At 41.5% G+C, this 20,475-nt stretch overlaps 1 protein-coding gene across 1 annotated transcript; it reads right to left on the bottom strand.

Annotated features, from left to right (window-relative positions):
* Positions 1-1,725: 1,725 nt before the first annotated feature.
* Positions 1,726-16,446, bottom strand: LOC114517513 (carbamoyl-phosphate synthase [ammonia], mitochondrial-like). Its single transcript, XM_028537271.1, has 42 exons — positions 15,437-16,446; positions 14,739-14,857; positions 14,522-14,666; positions 14,316-14,405; positions 13,903-13,959; positions 13,541-13,633; positions 13,365-13,454; positions 13,145-13,273; positions 12,887-12,990; positions 12,648-12,789; positions 12,493-12,570; positions 12,257-12,352; positions 12,008-12,103; positions 11,856-11,930; positions 11,634-11,748; positions 11,365-11,522; positions 9,220-9,348; positions 8,953-9,097; positions 8,497-8,573; positions 8,233-8,366; positions 8,015-8,138; positions 7,757-7,918; positions 7,576-7,665; positions 7,384-7,502; positions 6,481-6,622; positions 6,258-6,323; positions 5,977-6,040; positions 5,831-5,901; positions 5,093-5,203; positions 4,893-5,017; positions 4,738-4,807; positions 4,590-4,657; positions 4,416-4,491; positions 4,231-4,308; positions 3,865-3,972; positions 3,639-3,728; positions 3,363-3,533; positions 3,191-3,265; positions 2,979-3,077; positions 2,711-2,877; positions 2,492-2,621; positions 1,726-2,109 (listed from the first exon to the last, which is right to left on the bottom strand). The coding sequence occupies exons 1-42, from the start codon at positions 15,545-15,547 to the stop codon at positions 2,014-2,016; spliced, it is 4,485 nt and encodes a 1,494-aa protein (XP_028393072.1). The 5' UTR covers positions 15,548-16,446; the 3' UTR covers positions 1,726-2,013.
* Positions 16,447-20,475: the final 4,029 nt, after the last annotated feature.

The following is a 20,475-nucleotide window of genomic DNA, read 5'->3' as shown; positions in this document are numbered from 1 at the left end:
TGCATGTGACGTCAGTCATTTTTTGAATTCTTAATGAGCAATCTGGGGCAATTCCACGACTCAGTTTCCCAAGTGAAGTGTGCTCGAGGTCAGTACTAGTCTAATACAATAAATACTCAACTTTTGATTTCATTGAAGTACTGCTAAGCCCTATAGCTTTATCGTACAATATTATGTTTTAAAACGGGATTATCACAATACAATACACATAAAACTGATCTTTACAAAGGTCCACGATTAATCGTGGGCTACTGCCTTAATGCCCTGAGAAAATTATTTTAGGAATGCAATCTATTTTGGCAGAGATATTTTTGGACATGAAAAGTTTAGTACACTTTCTGTAATGATTGTTGTGCTAATGAAATACATCCCAAAGTTAAATTCGACCTTGGCAGTAAATAGAAGATTAATGGAAATATGAAACCCATACATCGGACACAGAATTTTGCTTAAAAGTTTATTTCTTGCAGAGAGCAATTATTTCATTTTTGCCTAAATACATGCTTGTGAATGTGAATATTCAGCAATTTAAAAACTTCAATTCAGCAAAAAGATCTGGTTTGTTGACAGCTATATAAAGTACGTAAGTGACCTTTCTAATAATGTCCAGTTACTGCTTGATATTCAAAAAATGCTTTAATTCTTAAAGCACTTGCGAGTATCTTATACGTTGCAAATTTTCTATAAATATAAACTCTCTACGCCAAATCATCTCGACCAGGGATATTTTTGGGAAGAAAAGCATTAAGAACAAGAGAAAATAAAGAAGCTTCTTCAAAGTTTTCAATAGGTACATATTAAGCTTGGCATGCGGGGTGACTAACCCCACTACATCCGCAAGATAATTTAAAAACTATTTAGGATTTAAAGCTCTCTTTCGAAAGCAATACAAATACTTTTGAAGTAAGACAATTATGATTTCGTGTAAGTCTTGCATGGGAAATAGATCACGAGACCATTCCGCCTCAAAGTTTATTATATATCCTAGCAAAAGCTTTATTCATTTTCAAGAGGTTTTTTTTGAAGCTTTCAATAAAATAAGAAGTGGCTCTCGTTTGTCATTTCCTGATGCTCAAGGAATAAAGAAAGTTGTATTCAATTCTCCTCGGAGCAGAAATATTCGTACAAAAAATGTTCATTTCACAATGTGTAACTATAGCGTTGCCAGGGTGTAAATACTTAGGAAAAATTCCTAAGTATTTTAAAACAAGTTAAGGTTGCGGTGAGAGACAGACTGATTTATGAGTTTGAAGTGGCAAGGAAATAATAAATTGACATAGATTATATCTCTATAATTGGGTACACCATCAAATACTATATGCAACCATTTATGGGGGCTTCTAGTTACTAGCAATATTCTCGATTTCTGGTACACGAGGATCAAAATATCCAATTGTAGCTTTGACTCCATAGACATCCTGTTTCAACCTGGGTGTCGATTATTTTTAGATATGTTTGTGCATATAGGACTTTATCATATTTTAAGAGGATTTTGAAACTGAGGATTTGAAGTGGCTTTATCGTTTCACTTGCGAGTGGTCATTTCCTGCTTTAGAAGTATTTACAAATACCTGACTGCACTGCCTGGTCAGCAAAGATTCTTAAAAGTTGCCTTTTGCATTCATGAAGGGCTTTTGAACGAAAGGTACTTTTAGACTAAAGAGGAAAAGTTTAAATAGAGGCGATAGTGATTAGTTTCTTAATGGTCGCTCATAAATAATCTTGAGATTTTGAAGAGAGTATACTTTTCAATTGAAAAAGCCATGTTTATGCTAACTACATTATACGAAGCTAAATCAAAATTGTGTTTTGAATGAACACTGCGGCCATATTGTGTAGAATAACCCAGAATGTTATAAAGTTGTAGAATATAATACATTCTTCAAATGCTGATAAAATTCCATAAAGAAAATTATCAAAAAAACTTTGCTCTACCTACTGTAAACTATTGTGCCATTAAAAACCAACAGTTTGATAAAATTACTAGTTTTGAAATACGAAGTTATTCTTTCTTTATACTTTTGTTTGTGAGGGGTTTTGATAATGGCTAAGACTTCCTGAGTCAACGTAAGGAGCCTTGGCGATGGCTTCGGCAAAAAGTTGAACAACCTTAAAAATAGAAAATCCCCGTAGATATTTTTGATCGAAGACGAAGGTAAGAATATGGAGAGTGCGAAAGCCAGTGATACACTGATACTTTATGCTGGAAAAGATTGCCCGTATGACGTATGCAGACGTTCAGAATGCTCAGATAATTACGGAGCCCATAAATGGAAAATCATGCGACAAAGGACATTCAGTCTGATATTCTTAGGGATTTTACTCTTAAGCGCAAAAACGAAACGATATGCGAGAACATTCTGATTGGTAACAATCCCGCTGGAGAAAAGTCGACATCCTATCAGAGTATGCATAGAACCCGAGTTTGATACCAGACTCCTCACTCCGTTGGAGCAAGCGGACTGTATTTTAGTACTGCTTTTGTACTAACCTGGAAGTTTGTCAAAAGTGGAACTCCGGAGTCAATCGCTGTTCTACGTATGAGATAATTGTTTTCCGTGTATTTGGTGTTTTGGTTGGGCAGGTTGATGACAAGATCAACCACTCCTTCTTGGATAAGTCTATTAATAAAGCAATAGAAAAAGATAACGACAACAGTGCACGTTTATTTCGGGTAATCCAATTCTCATACTTGTCAATTCGCCAGTACCTTGTAGCGCTAGGGTCCGGGCCCTCTTCCTTGAGTGGCCATTGCGCGGTTCTCGCGGGAATTCTGTGAGCATTCAGGTACTCGGCCGTGGCCTGGGTAGCATAGATGTCAAATCCGAGACGATGAAGTTGATAGGCGGTTGGAAGGAAATCGGGTTGAAACGAATGCTTGAAGGACAAAAATTGAAATCCTTGGTGAAGTGAACGGGCGAAAATCTTCTCAAAAATCAAACATCCACACAACAGGATCTTCATGCATTGGTCTTTACCTGAATTCCGATAAGAATCGCTTTCTTAGGAACTTTAAAGCCGGTGGATTGCAGAGCTTTTAGAAAGGCTGTGTGGATGTTTGGACCAAAACAAGCAACCTAAATGATGTTCATGAATGTTCATTATGTTCATTGTTTAACTGTGAAAAAGATTATGGAATAACTGTGGAAATCTAAGTTGAAATAGATCAACGTATCGCATTAGTCATTACCTCTCCAGTGGAAGCCATTTCACATTTAAGAACAGGGTCAGCATCACGTAATCGTGGCCAGGAAAACATTGGCGCCTACGAGAGAAGATGGTGGAGGTATTGTTGATGTAGGCAGTGTTTCTTTGTCGTTGAAATTACGTCAAAATGGAAGCATTGCTATTTGCTATAATACCTTTATACCGACGTAGCCATGAGGTAGAACAGGCGAATTCAAATCTCGTGTTTCACCGTCTGCCAAAGGCGATTCCGTCATTACTTTGGTTGCAACAGAAATGAAATCTGTTCCCGTGGTTTTGGACACAAACGGAAAGGATCTTGACGCACGGAGATTAGTCTCGATAACCTGAAATTAAACAGTTTTTGTTGACTGTTGAGTGCGATAGATAGCAAACAACCATTTAGATGATGAAAGCCGTGTTCTTTTTAAAAAACGGACATTTCATCTCACCATAACTTTTCCATCTTTGGCTAAGAACTGCGTATTGAATGGACCTGATATTTCAAACTCTTTAGCAATTTTTCTTGTCGCTTCTTTAACCTGTAGAAAAAAAATCGATAATATAAGAAGTATTTTATTAGAAGTATTTCTAGGCAGGTTTGATAACCCGTTGCGTGCAATGCTGTCTTTTAAGACATCTAGTAAGTGTAATTCCTTTTCTCTGTAAGTGTATTACCTGTTTTATCGTTTCTTCGCTAATAGTTTGAGGCGGTAAAACTAACGTAGCGTCTCCCGAATGAACGCCAGCGTTTTCAACGTGCTCAGAAATGGCAAAAACTACAACCTGCGGAAGAAATAGTGGTTTATAATGCGAAAATTGAGTTATAAAGAGTCGTTGCTACTGTTGTGTTGTTGTTGTTGCTGTTGTTGTTGTTGCAGTTGTTGTTGTTGCTGTGACTGTTGCTGTTGTTGTTTCTGTTGTAGTTGTTGCTGCTGTAGTGTTGTTGTTGTTGCTGTTGTTGTTGCTGTTGTTGCTGCTGTTGCTGTTGTTGTTGTTGTCGTTGATGTTGTTGTTGACGAGAATGTATCTCACAGCTATTACCTCTCCGTTTTTCGCGACAGCATCCATTTCTATTTCTTTGGCATTTTCTACAAATTTCGTGATCACAACTGGGTGTTCCTTAACAAAAAATATTAATATATTTGAACATGAAACCACGCTGTACTGTGCAGGGGTAGCCGGGGAACTATTAATCTTATCCAAATGATAAGAATAGCATTACTGACCTGCGAAACTCTGGATGCGTCACCCAAATATCTCAGGAGTTCTTCGGGACCGTACGCCACGTTCATCGCCGAACCACTTAAGCGGAAATAAACGAAAGAACAGTAAGCATGACATTTAGGGTTTGAGAGGGACTTTGGGGAGTAATGAAAGTGAAAGATTCAATGTTTATGCACCTTAGGACGTAGGAAGGTCTCAATAGACATGGATAGCCAACGCTTGCCGCAAAATCCAAGGCATCGTTCTGTGAAAATGATAAAAGTGAGAATTTAGTATCCCACAATTTTATTTCACTATTTAACTATCGTGATGTTTGAATCTTACCACGGAGTACAAGGCTCTCCACGGTGCCTGTTCGATTCCGATTTCATCCAAAATTTGCGAATAACGAGATCTGCAGAAAAACATAACAAGATATTAGGCTAAATTTACAGAAGAAGATGCCTTACCACAGACGTCGAAGAAAACATACAACAAACCTCTCTTCAGCTGCATCAATCATCAACGGAGAAGTTCCTAATATTTTAACGCCTTGCTCGTGGAGTGGCAATGCTAAATTGTTAGGAATTTGACCCCCGACGGAGATGATTGTCCCGTCACATTCCTAAATAAGGAGAAGTGCGAACGTTGTCATCCTAAAATCGTCATAAGCGATAACAGAAGCCCTCGAGGAGGTTACCTCCTGCTGGTAGATGTCTAAAACTCTTTCCAAAGATAGTTCTTCAAAGTACAGTCGATCACATTCGTCGTAGTCTGTGCTTACGGTCTCTGGGTTGTGATTCACAACAACCTTAAGTAAAAGGTTACTTTAGTGTAGGTCTTCTTCTTTAGCATCATTGCATGTCTAGAAATGAGGCTTTGAACTGATAAATTTAAGTTAAATTGTAGTAAAAATGGATCAAGAAGAGATTATTATCCTTAGGATCTCTAGGAAAGACAGCTCAGAACTGATAGAGTTATATCCAGTGTAAATAAAGTTAGTTTAGTTTAGGTTTCCTTCTGTAGTAACACTGGATCAATAAGAGATGATCCTTACTGGACTTCTAGGAAGAACAGTTTAGAACTGATGGGGCTATCCAGTATAAATAAAGTTAGTTTAGCTTAGGTTTCTTCCCGTAGTATCACTGGATCAATAAGAGATGGTCCTTACTGGACCTCGGAGAAGAACAGTTTAGAACTGATAGAGCTTTCCAGTATAAAGTTAGTTTAGTTTAGGTTTCCTCCTGTAGTAACACTGAATCAATAAGAGATTATCTTTATTGGACCTTTGGGAAGAACAGTTTAGAACTGATAGAGCTATCCTGTATAAATAAAGTAGTTTAGTTTAACTAAAAAGTCCAGTTTAACTCTAAAAAGCACAGTTTAGAGCCGATAGGCTAATATGTTTATTAGTTTAGTTTCACCTCAAAAATCGTACCGTTTTCCTCCCTAAATTGCGCAGAGTTCGTATCGCTGACACAGCACACCAGTCAAACTCCACGCTGCTGCCTAGGACGTTTTTGAAGGTAATTGTAATGTCGAAGATTCAAATGTATCGTATTTGTGACAATATTCGTTGCTTACCAATATGATACGGTCCACAACCCAAAACCATAATACCATGTTCATCAAATGTCAGGTCATGTTCCTACAAAACAAAGAAATATTGCGGTAACACTTGTCTATTGGCAATATTTTTGCGGTAGCACTTGTCCGTTGGTAGTTTCTGAATTGTAAATAGCTTGTTTAATGTATTGTTGCTTGAAATAGGAGGCAAGAGTAGTTTCATTGGGTTTCTTTCGACGATTCTGCAGAGTTTCACAGCAATAACAATGACAAGTTAAAATAGCTGCAGGTCCACTAACCTGACCGTTGTATGTCATATATAAATAGTTGGTCATCGCTGGGTACTCCGCAGCCATTGTGTCAATCTATATCGAAAAAGGAACAGGTCTTGTTACTTGGAAGTTCGTATATGCCGCAGTCCAAGACAGGATTATCAAGACAGCTGCATTGATAGCAGTTGTATAACTGATGCAGCTATCCTGGCAAAATATGTTCTTATAAATAAATTCTCCGCGGACTGACCTGTTTTACCCAAGGTTTGATGTTGGCTTCAATCCGCTTCTGACGAACATCCTTCTCTGGCACGCCAATCACTTTTCCGATCTGTCGATCTGAGAATCCGGCCTCCTTCGCTTCTGCGAGGATTGTGCCCGGTACATTCTTCCTGAAGTCGAGGGAATATGTATATTTACGACCAGAGTCTTCCGTAGAAGACTTTCAAAGGTTTCAAACGAGATCAGAAGGTGTGAGGTGCATGATGAATATTGCAGAGAAGATGAGGGAAGCAAGGCTGAGATGATATGGACATGTAATAAGAAGAGATGAAGGAGAGCTGGTCAGAGATATTATGGAATGAAGAGATCAGAAGAAGATGTGAGGTGGTAGACATTGCAGAGAAGATGAGAGAAGCAAGGTTGAGATGATATTGACATGTAATAAGAAGAGATGAAGGAGAGATGATCTGAGATATTATGGAATGAAGAGATCAGAAGAAGATGTGAGGTGGTAGACATTGCAGAGAAGATGAGGGAAGCAAGGTTGAGATGATATGGACATGTAAAAAGAAGAGATGAAGGAGAGATGGTCAGAGATATTATGAAATGAAGAGATCAGAAGAAGATGTGAGGTGGTAGGCATTGCAGAGAGGACGAGGGAAGCAAGGTTGAGATGATATGGACATGTGATAAGAAGAGATGAAGATGTGAGGTGGTAGACATTGCAGAGAGGATGAGAGACGCAAGGTTGAGATGATATGGACAAGTAATAAGAAGAGATGAAAGACATTATTACGGAATGAAGAGATCAGAAGAAGATGCGAAGTGGTGTGATATATTTCAGGCAAAATTCAAGGTGATATGAACACCGATGTTACAAAAACTGTTGGCAGATATTACGGAGAAATTATGACGTGCATTCCAAACTAACCAGTCCAAATTAGCCAGATTATGGTCGATATCAACAATTTTCTTCAATTTCTGCAGGAACCATCGGTCTATGCTTGTGAGTTCGTGAATTTGATCGACTGTATAACCATCATGTAAAGCCTGGAAAAAATTATTGCATTTGGTAGCGGTTTCCTCATCGAAACTTGACAATGCAGGAGATGTTTATCCAAACCTTTGCGATGGTGTAGACTCGTGTATTCGAAGGAACTTTCAAAGCAGTTTCAAGATCTTCACTCCATCCTTTTTGATGGGCCACTGGAACCTGAATGAGCGAATGATTATTCAGAACAAAATGTGGATAACTTTATGAATGAACTCACGCTCATTTTGATGTTCCAGTTAGACTTACTTACCTTTGCTACAAACCCGTCCACAGCAGGATGAACCATTCTCATGGCTTTCTGAAAACTTTCTTCAAATGTTCGTCCTATTGCCATCACCTCGCCGACACTTTTCATAGCGCTGCCGATTTCTTTCGGTGTCTGATGGAAACGATCTAAATCCCATCGAGGAATCTATATTGACATGAAAATGAATGAACATAAAGTCGGTTTAAAGACGAAAAAATAACCACACGTTCATCGTTACACTGACAGTTATCGCTGCCCTACCTTCGTCACGATATAATCCAAACTGGGCTCAAAGCAAGCACTTGTTTTTTCCGTGGTAGCATTTGTGATATCAGGCAATGGAATGCCAAGAGCTAATTTCGCCGCAATGAAAGCCAATGGATAGCTAGAAGAAAAACGATAGCGTTGTTTGTTTTTGCTGTTGTCGTTGAAGCTCTTGCCGTGAAACTAACTGCAAATTGACATAAGCTCTCCCTTACCCGGTAGCTTTGGAAGCAAGCGCTGAACTTCTCGATAGTCTTGCGTTCACTTCGATGATGCAATAATCCAGCGAGGTTGGATGAAGGGCGTACTGAATATTACATTCACCAACGATTCCCAAATGACGAACAACCTACAGAAGTGCTTTAGTTCGTCAGGTTTTTTGCCTTTGAATTCGTCAATATCTATCTTCGTATTTCACTGGCGTTTTCCTGCGCTAAGACGGCGTTGAAAGGGCAGTTATCATGGAGGATATATTTTACCTTTATTGCTGTTTCCCGAAGCATATGGTACTCCTCATTCGACAGAGTTTGACTGGGAGCAACAACAATCGAGTCACCTGAATGAATCGCCGAATATGTTATATTTTTGCGAAAGATTTCGTACAACACGTTTTCCAACTGATTTTCATGACCAGGGGCCGGTTGAATCAAGCCCGTTTAGCTTAAACGGCGGATAAGTCAAAATTAAATAACACTCTTACAACTCTCTTGAATAAGTTAACTTTAATATTATGCACCGAATATGTAGTTGTAAACAACATCTTTGTATTAAAGTTAAAAACCTTAAATTTGCTTGTTGAATAAAACGATAGACTTGCTTTCTGTTTTGAGCTTAACCACCGTTTAAGCTAAACGGGCTTGATACAACCGGCTCCAGCAAACTTAGTGAGCTAAGGTAAACTTAGATACATATATGTGGCATGAAAGATGCCCTACCAGTGTGAACGCCAAGAGGGTCAAAATTCTCCATATTGCAAACTGTCACACAGTTATCCGAGGCATCACGAACCACTTCATACTCGATTTCCTTCCAACCGAGCAGAGATTTTTCAATCAGGGCTTGATTTGTAAGAGCAAATGCCTGAAAGACAACGAGACTTGAAATGTGTCCTTTGAGGTGCAGCAAGGTTCAACCATGATCGTAGGACTACTGTAACAACCCCCCCCCCCCCCTCCCAACCTTCGCAATGAAATAGTTCAAACCTTTTCAGTAGTTTGTCTCAGTTTCTCTTCATTTTCACACAAGCCTGAGCCCAGTCCACCGAGAGCATACGCGGCTCGGACCATGACGGGATACCCAATCTTGGAGGCGGCCTCGATAGCCTCGTCAACCTGACGAACAGAAAATTTGATACAATTCAACTTGGTAACTAGTAGAATTAATTACACGCATTACCAACATGGAATCCTGTCTATAATCCTGAGAGTTATTCTACAAACCTCGCTCTACTTTTGACACCTCTCTAATACATTTCCCTCTCTAAGAATACACTCCCCTCTCTAATACATTTCCCTCTCTAAGAATACACTTCCCTCTCTAATACATTTCCCTCTCTAAGAATACACTCCCCTCTCTAACACATTCACCTCCCTAAGAACACACTCCTCTCTCTAATACATTCACCTCCCTAAGAACACACTCCCCTCTCTAATACATTCACCTCCCTAAGAACACACTCCTCTCTCTAATACATTCACCTCCCTAAGAACACACTCCTCTCTCTAATACATTTCCCTCTCTAAGAATACACTTCCCTCTCTAATACATTTCCCTCTCTAAGAATACACTTCCCTCTCTAACACATTCACCTCCCTAAGAACACACTCCCCTCTCTAATACATTTCCCTCTCTAAGAATACACTTCCCTCTCTAACACATTCACCTCCCTAAGAACACACTCCCCTCTCTAAAACATTCACCTCCCTAAGAACACACTCCCTCTCTAATACATTCACCTCCCTAAGAACACACTCCCTCTCTAATACATTTCCCTCCCTAAGAACACACTCCCCTCTCTAATACATTCACCTCCCTAAGAACACACTCCTCTCTCTAATACATTCACCTCCCTAAGAACACACTCCCCTCTCTAATACATTCACCTCCCTAAGAACACACTCCTCTCTCTAATACATTCACCTCCCTAAGAACACACTCCTCTCTAATACATTCACCTCCCTAAGAACACTCCTCTCTCTAATACATTCACCTCCCTAAGAACACACTCCTCTCTCTAACACATTCACCTCCCTAAGAACACACTCCCCTCTCTAACACATTCACCTCCCTAAAAACACACTCCTCTCTCTAATACATTCACTCACCTCCCTAAGAACACACTCCCCTCTCTAATACATTCACCTCCCTAAGAACACACTCCTCTCTCTAATACATTCACTCACCTCCCTAAGAACACTCCTAAGAAACACTCCCTCTCTAAAACATTCACCTCCCTAAGAACACACTCCCCTCTCTAACACATTCACCTCTCTAAGAACACACTCCCCTCTCTAATACATTCACCTCCCTAAGAACACACTCCTCTCTCTAATACATTCACTCACCTCCCTAAGAACACACTCCTCTCTCTAACACATTCACCTCCCTAAGAACACACTCCCCTCTCTAACACATTCACCTCTCTAAGAACACACTCCCCTCTCTAATACATTCACCTCCCTAAGAACACACTCTCTCTCTAATACATTCACTCACCTCCCTAAGAACACACTCCTCTCTCTAACACATTCACCTCCCTAAGAACACACTCCCCTCTAAAACATTCACCTCCCTAAGAACACACTCCCCTCTCTAACACATTCACCTCTCTAAGAACACACTCCCCTCTCTAATACATTCACCTCCCTAAGAACACACTCCTCTCTCTAATACATTCACCTCCCTAAGAACACACTCCCCTCTAATACATTCACCTCCCTAAGAACACACTCCTCTCTCTAATACATTCACCTCCCTAAGAACACACTCCTCTCTCTAATACATTCACCTCCCTAAGAACACACTCCTCTCTCTAATACATTCACCTCCCTAAGAACACACTCCCTCTCTAATACATTCACCTCCCTAAGAACACACTCCTCTCTCTAATACATTCACCTCCCTAAGAACACACTCCCCTCTCTAATACATTCACCTCCCTAAGAACACACTCCCCTCTCTAAAACATTCACCTCCCTAAGAACACACTCCCCTCTCTAACACATTCACCTCTCTAAGAACACACTCCCCTCTCTAATACATTCACCTCTCTAAGAACACACTCCCCTCTCTAATACATTCACCTCCTTAAGAACACACTCCCCTCTCTAATAAATTCACGTACTTACCGAGTTCACAGCAAAGCTTGGAGCAATTTTCTCGCCAATTTCTTTCAGTTGATCAGCAAATATCTGGCGATCTTCGGTAGCTATGATAGACTTAACTGCTGTTCCCAGAACCTGTACGTCATACTTGCTAAAAACTCCAGACTTCCACAATTCCACACCTTAAAACAGGAAACACAAGAACTCGGCGGGTTTACTAAACTCTTCAATGGACAAGACCTGAGCTGTACAAGCAACGTACAAAGTCTCAAGGTAACACGGCGCGAACTTACCACAATTGAGAGCAGTTTGCCCGCCCATTGACAGCAAGATTCCGTCTGGTTTTTCTTTTCTGATCACATCCTCCACGTATTCCGGGGTGATTGGAACAAAATAAACTTGATCTGCCTAAAAAATGAAGCAAGAATAAGACTCAATATAACACAAACTTGATCTTCATGTTCTGCCACCTTTTTTGAAAGAGAGAAGTGGTTAACAACTGGAAAACGACAAACCTGTTTTTCACCCACGGCGTTCGTTTGAACAGAGGCGATGTTTGGATTCATTAGAACAACTTCGATCCCCTCTTCCTGTGAGGAAAATGACAAAACTGGTGTGATAATGCTAAGATCGATAATAATTTAAATGATCACCTAATACTTCATACTTTCAAAGCTTTAACTGCTTGAGAACCGGAATAATCAAACTCTCCGGCCTGACCAATAGACAAACCACCTGATCCCAACACCAGCACTTTTGAAACCTTGAGTAAGAATACAGAAACAAAATATCATTTTGGAACCAACTCAATGGCCAGAACTCTTCTCAAACTTGGTAACAACCGACGTAAGATGCTGACGTAAGATGCTGACGTAAGATGCTGACGTAAGATGCTGACGTAAGATGATTAGCTTACCTTGAGACGCTCGGCTTTTCTAGGCGCTGGGCTCAATGCTGAGGCGACCGTTGCATTAGGATCACGAATAAGATTGATGAACTTATCAAAGAGAAACTATATGAAAGAAGAAAATAGAAGAAGATAGCAAGTACTTGCTGCAGAACATTCTTTCACTGTATGTCTTGGAGTAAAACTCATATTTAGTCCATAAAAGGATCAATGTTTGTTTTATCTGAAGCAATGTCCATGCTTACCTCAGTGTCAGTTGGCCCCCCAAATGCTTCCGGATGAAACTGCGCGGTAAACACAGGTTTGGAGGTATGCATGATGCCCTGTGGAGAGAGAAAGATTCACGTACGAGATTTAAGGCAAGGGCTTTGAGAATCCAGTGTTCAAAATGACCTGTTACCTCATTTGTAAGATCATTAGCATTCCTAAACAAAGGCACCCAATCTGCTGGTAATGTATCCTCATCCAGAGCAAATCCATGGTTCTGGGATGTAATAAAAGCTTGCCCATTTTGTAGATTTATTACGGGTTGATTATGACCTCTGTAATATAAAAGAGTAAGCTATGAAGCACATGCAATACGCGACACAGCCTAAATAAATGGCGACAACATTTCAAACGTAAAAACGACTGCCTCACCTGTTCCCCAATGGTAATTTATAGGTTTGAGCACCCGCAGCCAAACCAGCAATTTGGTTTCCCATGCAAATGCCAAACACAGGCGTGTTTCCATCTTCAATAACCTGGTTTAAATACAACAGAAACATCAAAACAACATTTATATAACGAGCAGTCGAGCACGAATGCCATTTAATGTCACGACTGCCATTTATTACAAGCAGTTTTTGCCTGGTACACTGCAGTGGAAAAATACAGTGACGTTAACACGTAACCAACCTTTGCCGTGTGCTCAATAGCCTTGCGAGCCAGAGCAGGATCACCGGGTCCGTTCGAGATGAACAATCCATCGTAGTCTTCATTCGTGAAATCATAGTCCCATGGCACAAGATGGACCTCGGCTCCGCGCTGAAGAAAAAATCTCTGGTAAACCAGGAATTCGAGTTCACAGTTTAAGATAATAAACCACGAGATGTACACGTATGCTCCGGTCACAAACCTTAACAAGATTTCTGATAATATTGTGTTTGATGCCACAATCAATAGCAATCACTTTGTGTGGATTACCTTCGCCAAAGACTTGCACTGTCTGAAAACACAAGACGAACAAAGAAATATAACAATCTACGTTTTGAGTGAATAATTAAGAAATAGAAATATTAGCCTGCTTTTTACCTGTGTTGAGACTTCCGCCATCAAGTTTCGTTGATTGGGGTCTTCAAATTCAATTGGATCACCTTCAAAGACGATTTTACCCAAAGTTGTGTTCTACAATTCAAAAAAAGGAATAAACTGTGACCAATTGGAATTAAATGCCGTGGAATAGGCGAAGAAAGTGCAAGGGAGTTTGAGCACAAAAAAGGAGAGCAGAAGATGATAGGATGGAATGGAGGAAAAGGAGGAAGATGAAATAGAATGAGAGGATGAAGTGAAATAGAACAAAATAAAATGAATTAGAAGAGACTGAAATTGACAAACATTTGAGGAATTGTTGATTGTAACTTATTGGTTGGAATGAAATAATATTAAAAACTTACACTGTCTCTAACAATCTTTGTCAGCATCCTAGTATCAATTCCATACAACGCAGGGATCTTTAAAGATTCATTAAACAAGAAATTTAATACATAATATTGGCATATGTGTATATATGCAACCCTTTGCATACCCTGTATTTATCTATCTACTTCTTCCCATGAACTGAATTACGTACAAGTAGTGGAAGAAAGTTTGTTGTCAGAATGAAGGATCAGAAGAATTTAGTGATTTTTTTAGGCCAAACTGGGGAGTTGTAATTGCATTCAATTCTGTGCAAATTAGGACCAAGCTTGTATCTAAGTTACACATCTCTGATTCCAGAGCAAGGGCTCTCGTTTCCATGCAAGCTACAGGGAGAATGTTTCTTGTTGGAAGACAGCAATAATGAAATATTAATTAGGAGTTTTCATACCTTCTCTTCTTGCAGCCATTCTGACAATGATTTGACAGCATTCCAATGGCTGTATCCATCTGTGTAATCTTGAACTAACAGAGCTGAAACCTAGGCAATTTGCAAAAAAGGTTGCCGTAAACCCTCAACAGTCATTCCTATTTTGAAAGAATTAGATAATAACTGATTCTTCTCGATCGTGCTTGCTTTAATAAATATATTCATACATGTATCTTGCCAGATTCCACATGTTTTAAAAGTCCATACTCATCAACAGCTTGGGTGTCTGGGACACCATAGTTCCCAATGATTGGATAAGTCAGTGTTAGAATTTGTCCTCGATAACTTGGGTCAGTCAGGGCTTCTGGATAGCTATAAACAAAGTTCAATGTGAGAATAAATATAAGTAGGGGGTCATCAGGTGAGCAATGTTTAGGAACATACCCAACAAGTCCAGTGTTAAACACAACTTCACCAGAAGTCGACTTGGGTTCACCGAAAGAGTAGCCTTGTAATGATGTTGTGGTTGTGCCATTTTGTAGAACTAATGTAGCTGATTGTGCCTGAGTTTTTAATGAAAAATACTTTAATATTCACTCTTCCACATCATTATCAAATACAAAGGGATATCCAGGAGTTTCCATATCACACCTGACTAAAGAATGTGACTTTTAAACTCTACAGGGGACTTTGAAAACAAGCTCTAATTATTGCTAAAAGCATCAGGTTATTACGAAAACAACAGGTGGTCCTTTTAGAACTTCTCATACGAGAGATTCCAATAACTTTCACTTTCACAAGTTAAGGCATGTAACCTCAATATTGTGATGTCTTTGACACTTCCTTAAGCAATTAAAATAACATTAAAATAACAGCGGTACATTTCTCGTCACTTGGAAACAATTGATTTTGAAATAAAAGACGACAAAATTCCGTTTTGTTTACATATAAGATTACGTTATTGAGTTACTGAGATTTGTACGAGTACATACGAAAATAGTGAACAATGAATAGTTCATTGAATAGTTTTAACAGCAAAACTCGATACCTTTTATACAATTACAAATGCACAGCACTATAAAACGTAATATCTGTACAAATGTACAACTACTACAATAGTAGAAAGTGATTTTAATAAATACCTTTGTCGAATATCTGCTAAATGACTTGCTAGATTTCATCGATGTCCACCAAAACGATTTGTGTAGTGTTGTTTGCCAGGCCGAAGCGGCCTTCAGCAATTTTGAAACCATTTCTTATATTAGACCAACGGATGTGTTCGTGTCAAAAGGCCAAATAAGACACGCTTGTTTATGTGGAATAATAACGCTTTTTTATTTTGCATATTCAATTATTGAAAGCTGATGCAACCCCAGGATGTGTCCGATTGTATACAGGCTAACTGTGAAACAGCAAGAAAGAGTTGAAGGAAAGGAATTTGATTTCGTTTCAGTAAACTGATATGATTTTTATGCCACCTATATGATCTCGAATAACTTTCTTGAGCTTTAAATTGTCACCACGTGGAGTTGTTGTGAATTGCACGTGGGAAGCAATGCTGCACTTTATGCTAATGCTCATATTACGGGTGGGAAGCACTGGTAGGAAGCCGGAAATATTGAAAACAGTGCGATGCTCTTCCAACAAGACTATATATTTGAATTGATGATATTTTGAAACCAAATCTCAGAATACAGTCGTTCTATACCAGTACAAAACAAAGAAAGCTAGGTTGTTGGTGACACATGTGACACGTCAATATTTTTGCAATGAAAAATAACCAATGCAGGATTCGAACCATCTTATTAACAATTGCGAGGCCATTGTCCTCACCACTAGACAGCGCTTGTGGTTGTTGGCTTGCTCTTATTACTTTACCAAAATATTTTGTTTAAGGTCATAATGAAAAATATTTTACAGTAATGGGATTCGAACCATCGTCTTCTCACTTGCGAGGCCATTGTCCTCACCCCTAGACTGCCTGCGCATGTGGTTGTTGGCTTGCTCTTATTACTTTACCTTTATAAAGTGCTAAAAGTGCTGTGTGTGAAAATTCTGTGTAAAGTTGCAAGTATGTTTCGTGCTCATATACAAACATTAAACAATATAACCATGCTATGGTTATGATGTCAAATATTTTGATATGGATAACCACGCTGTTTTAATGGTCAAATGCTTGTCCTATGTAAATTTTCTAGCATGTTTCGTGCTCATATACAAACATTAAACAATATAACCATGATTTAAGCCCCGTTTACACTACATTCGATTTATTGGCACGACACGGCTAAAATGGGTACCCGTGCCCATTTCATCCGCGCCCGGCCTTTGTTTTGGTAGCCTGAACACTAGTGAAATTGGGCACGGCCGCACGGGTACCCATTTTAGCCGTGCCGTGCCGATAAATTGACTGTAGTGTAAACGGGGCTTTGGTTATGATGCCAAATATTTTGATATGGATAACCACGCTGTTTTAATGGTCAAATGCTTGTCCTATGTAAAGTTTCTAGCTTGTTTCTCGACCATGGTCGAGTATGCCATATTTCATGTTGTGTTGGGATATTCTGGGCTCTGGAGCCCTTTGGAAGGCAGCATGGTTACTATGAGAGCATATGGTACTGTGATATGGTGACGTGGAGCTAAGAAACGTGATACATTTCAAGAGGGGTCATTTAAAGTAACCTCGGTAGTTACTTTATGTGACCCCTATTATAATGTATCACATATTATAGTGTATCACATACCTTAGTCCTCCTCAGTCTCCCTCAACAATCCTTAGCCCTCCTTAGGCCTCCTTAGCCCTCCTTAGCCCTCCTTAGACATCCTTAGCCCTCCTTAGCCCTCCTTAGCCCTCCTTAGACATCCTTAGCCATCCTTAGCCCTCCTTAAACATCCTTAGCCCTCCTTAGCCCTCCTTAGCCCTCCTTAGACCACCTTAGCCCTCCTTAGCCCTCCCTAGCCCTCAGCCCTCCCTTTTTACACCAAACCTCCTTTGACATCCTTAGCGCTCCTTTGACATCCTTAGCCCTCCTTAGGCCTCCTTAGCCCTCCTTAGACCGCCTTAGCCCTCCTTAGCCCACCTTAGACTTCCTTAGCCCTCCTTAGCCCTCCTTAGGCCTCCTTAGCCCTCCTTAGACCGCCTTAGCCCTCCTTAGCCCACCTTAGACTTCCTTAGCCCTCCTTAGCCCTCCTTAGGCCTCCTTAGCCCTCCTTAGCCCTCCTTAGACATCCTTAGCCCTCCTTAGGCCTCCTTAGCCCACCTTAGACCTCCTTGGCCCTCCTTAGACCGCCTTAGCCCTCCTTAGGCCTCCTTAGCCCTCCTTAGACCACCTTAGCCCTCCTTTGACATCCTTAGCCCTCCTTAACCCTCCTTAGGCCTCCTTAGCCCTCCTTAGACCTCCTTAGCCCTCCTTAGCCCTCCTTAGCCCTCCTTAGACCACCTTAGCCCTCCTTTGACATCCTTAGCCCTCCTTAGCCCTCCTTAGACATCCTTAGCCCTCCTTAGCCCTCCCTAGACATCCTTAGCCCTCCTTAGGCCTCCTTAGCCCTCCTTAGACCACCTTAGCCCTCCTTTGACATCCTTAGCCCTCCTTAACCCTCCTTAGCCCTCCTTAGGCCTCCTTAGCCCTCCTTAGACATCCTTAGCCCTCCTTAGCCCTCGTTAGCTCTCCTTAGCCCTCCTTAGGCCTCCTTAGCCCTCCTTAGCCCTCCTTAGACATCCTTAGGCCTCCTTAGCCCTCCTTAGCCCTCCTTAGCTCTCCTTAGCCCTCCTTAGCCCTCCTTAGGCCTCCTTAGCCCTCCTTAGCCCTCCTTAGACATCCTTAGACATCCTTAGCTCTCCTTAGCCCTCCTTAGGCCTCCTTAGGCCTCCTTACCCTCCTTAGCCCTCCTTAGACATCCTTAGCTCTCCTTAGCCCTCCTTAGGCCTCCTTAGGCCTCCTTACCCTCCTTAGCCCTCCTTTGGCCTCCTTAGACCTCCTTAGAGCGCCTTAGCCCTTCTTAGCCCTCTTTAGACATCCTTAGCCCTCCTTAGCCCTCCTTAGCCCTCTTTAGACCACCTTAGCCCTCCTTAGGCCTCCTTAACCCTCCTTAGACATCCTTAGTCCTCCTTAGACATCCTTAGCCCTCCTTAGCTTACCTTAAACCTCCTCAGCCCACCTTAGACCTCCTTAGCCCTCCTTAGACCTCCTTATACCTCCTTAGCCCTCCTTAGACCGCCTTAGCCCTCCTTAGCCCACCTTAGACTTCCTTAGCCCTCCTTAGCCCTCCTTAGACCGCCTTAGCCTACCTTAGACCTCCTTAACCCACCTTAGACCTCCTTAGCCGTCTATACATCTTCTTATTTCTTTCCAAAAATATATCACATTACACGGGAAATACATCATACCTTTTAAAGTGCCTATATCACTTGTGGGATCTTTACGGATTTGAATAAAGCTTGAAAAATTAGATGATAAGTTCTACAACCCTCTTTGATATAATTAAATAGTTTCGAAAATATTTACATCCAAACATGACGATTTGCCTAAATTTCCGTCGTGCTCGGGGGTCTGAGACTCAGGAACCGAGTTCTTGTAATTTTACTTCGATCTTCCAATAACGTAAAACATTTTGAGAAAAACTCGCCCAGTTGCTACAGCCATACACAACGCACCGTTCCCGCATTTTTTTCTTGAAAAGCGCAAACTACATCGCCAGTGAAACTCTTCATGTTTACATTATAAAAGACGGCGTGTTTGCAAATCATTCCTGAGTCCCAGTCCCCCCAACCGACGTATTTTCGAAACTATTCAATCATATCAAAAAGGGTTGTAGAAGTTATAAACTAATTTTTCAAGCTCTATTCAAATCCGTAAAGATCCCACAAGTGATATAGGCACTTTAAGGAGGTCTAAGGTAGGCTAAGGAGGGCTAAGGAGGTCTAAGGTGGGCTGAGGAGGTCTAAGGTAAGCTAAGGAGGGCTAAGGAGGGCTAAGGAGGGCTAAGGTGGTCTAAGGAGGGCTAAGGAGAGCTAAGGAGGGCTAAGGAGGGCTAAGGAGGCCTAAGGAGGGCTAAGGATGTCTAAGGAGGTCTATGGCGGTCTAAGGAGGTCTAAGGAGGCCAAAGGAAGGCTAAGGAGGGCTAAGGAGGGCTAAGGAGAGCTAAGGATGTCTAAGGAGGCCTAAGGAGGGCTAAGGAGGCCTAAGGAGGCCTAAGGAGGGCTAAAGGGCTAAGGAGGGCTAAGGTGGTCTAAGGAGGGCTAAGGAGGCCTAAGGAGGGCTAAGGAGGCCTAAGGAGGGCTAAGGATGTCAAAGGAGCGCTAAGGATGTCAAAGGAGGGCTAAGGTGGTGTAAGGAGGGCTAAGGAGGCCTAAGGAGGGCTAAGGAGGCCTAAGGAGGGCTAAGGATGTCAAAGGAGCGCTAAGGATGTCAAAGGAGGGCTAAGGTGGTGTAAGGAGGGCTAAGGAGGCCTAAGGAGGGCTAAGGAGGCCTAAGGAGGGCTAAGGAGGGCTAAGGAGGGCTAAGGATGTCTAAGGAGGGCTAAGGATGTCTAGGGAGGGCTAAGGAGGGCTAAGGAGGGCTAAGGATGTCTAAGGATGTCTAAGGAGGGCTAAGGAGGGCTAAGGATGTCAAAGGAGGGCTAAGGTGGTCTAAGGAGGGCTAAGGAGGGCTAAGGAGGGCTAAGGAGGGCTAAGGTGGTCTAAGGAGGGCTAAGGATGGCTAAGGAGGGCTAAGGAGGGCTACGGAGGGCTTAGGATGGCTAAGGAGGGCTAAGGAGGGCTAAGGAGGCCTAAGGAGGGCTAAGGATGTCAAAGGAGCGCTAAGGATGTCAAAGGAGGGCTAAGGTGGTGTAAGGAGGGCTAAGGAGGCCTAAGGAGGGCTAAGGAGGCCTAAGGAGGGCTAAGGAGGGCTAAGGATGTCTAAGGAGGGCTAAGGATGTCTAGGGAGGGCTAAGGATGTCTAAGGAGGGCTAAGGATGTCAAAGGAGGGCTAAGGTGGTCTAAGGAGGGCTAAGGAGGGCTAAGGAGGGCTAAGGTGGTCTAAGGAGGGCTAAGGAGGCCTAAGGAGGGTTAAGGAGGGTTAAGGAGGGCTAAGGATGTCAAAGGAGGGCTAAGGTGGTCTAAGGAGGGCTAAGGAGGCCTAAGGAGGGCTAAGGCGGTCTAAGGAGGGCCAAGGAGGTCTAAGGAGGGCTAAGGAGGCCT

The sequence above is a fragment of the Dendronephthya gigantea genome, unplaced genomic scaffold (genome assembly GCF_004324835.1).
Source record: "Dendronephthya gigantea isolate DGI-Jeju-01 unplaced genomic scaffold, DenGig_1.0 000009F, whole genome shotgun sequence".
NCBI lineage: Eukaryota > Metazoa > Cnidaria > Anthozoa > Malacalcyonacea > Nephtheidae > Dendronephthya > Dendronephthya gigantea.
This window is presented reverse-complemented; position numbering and strand designations above follow the sequence as displayed.

Excerpts from the sequence above, each read along its gene's own strand:
- LOC114517513 (XM_028537271.1), bottom strand. The coding sequence starts at position 15,547 with ATGGTTTCAAAATTGCTGAAGGCCGCTTCGGCCTGGCAAACAACACTA. Across the intron at positions 5,902-5,976 it reads TTGTGGACCGTATCATATTG|GCAGCAGCGTGGAGTTTGAC; the intron begins GTAAGCAACGAA and ends AAAACGTCCTAG. Across the intron at positions 2,622-2,710 it reads CCGGACCCTAGCGCTACAAG|ACTTATCCAAGAAGGAGTGG; the intron begins GTACTGGCGAAT and ends CTTTATTAATAG.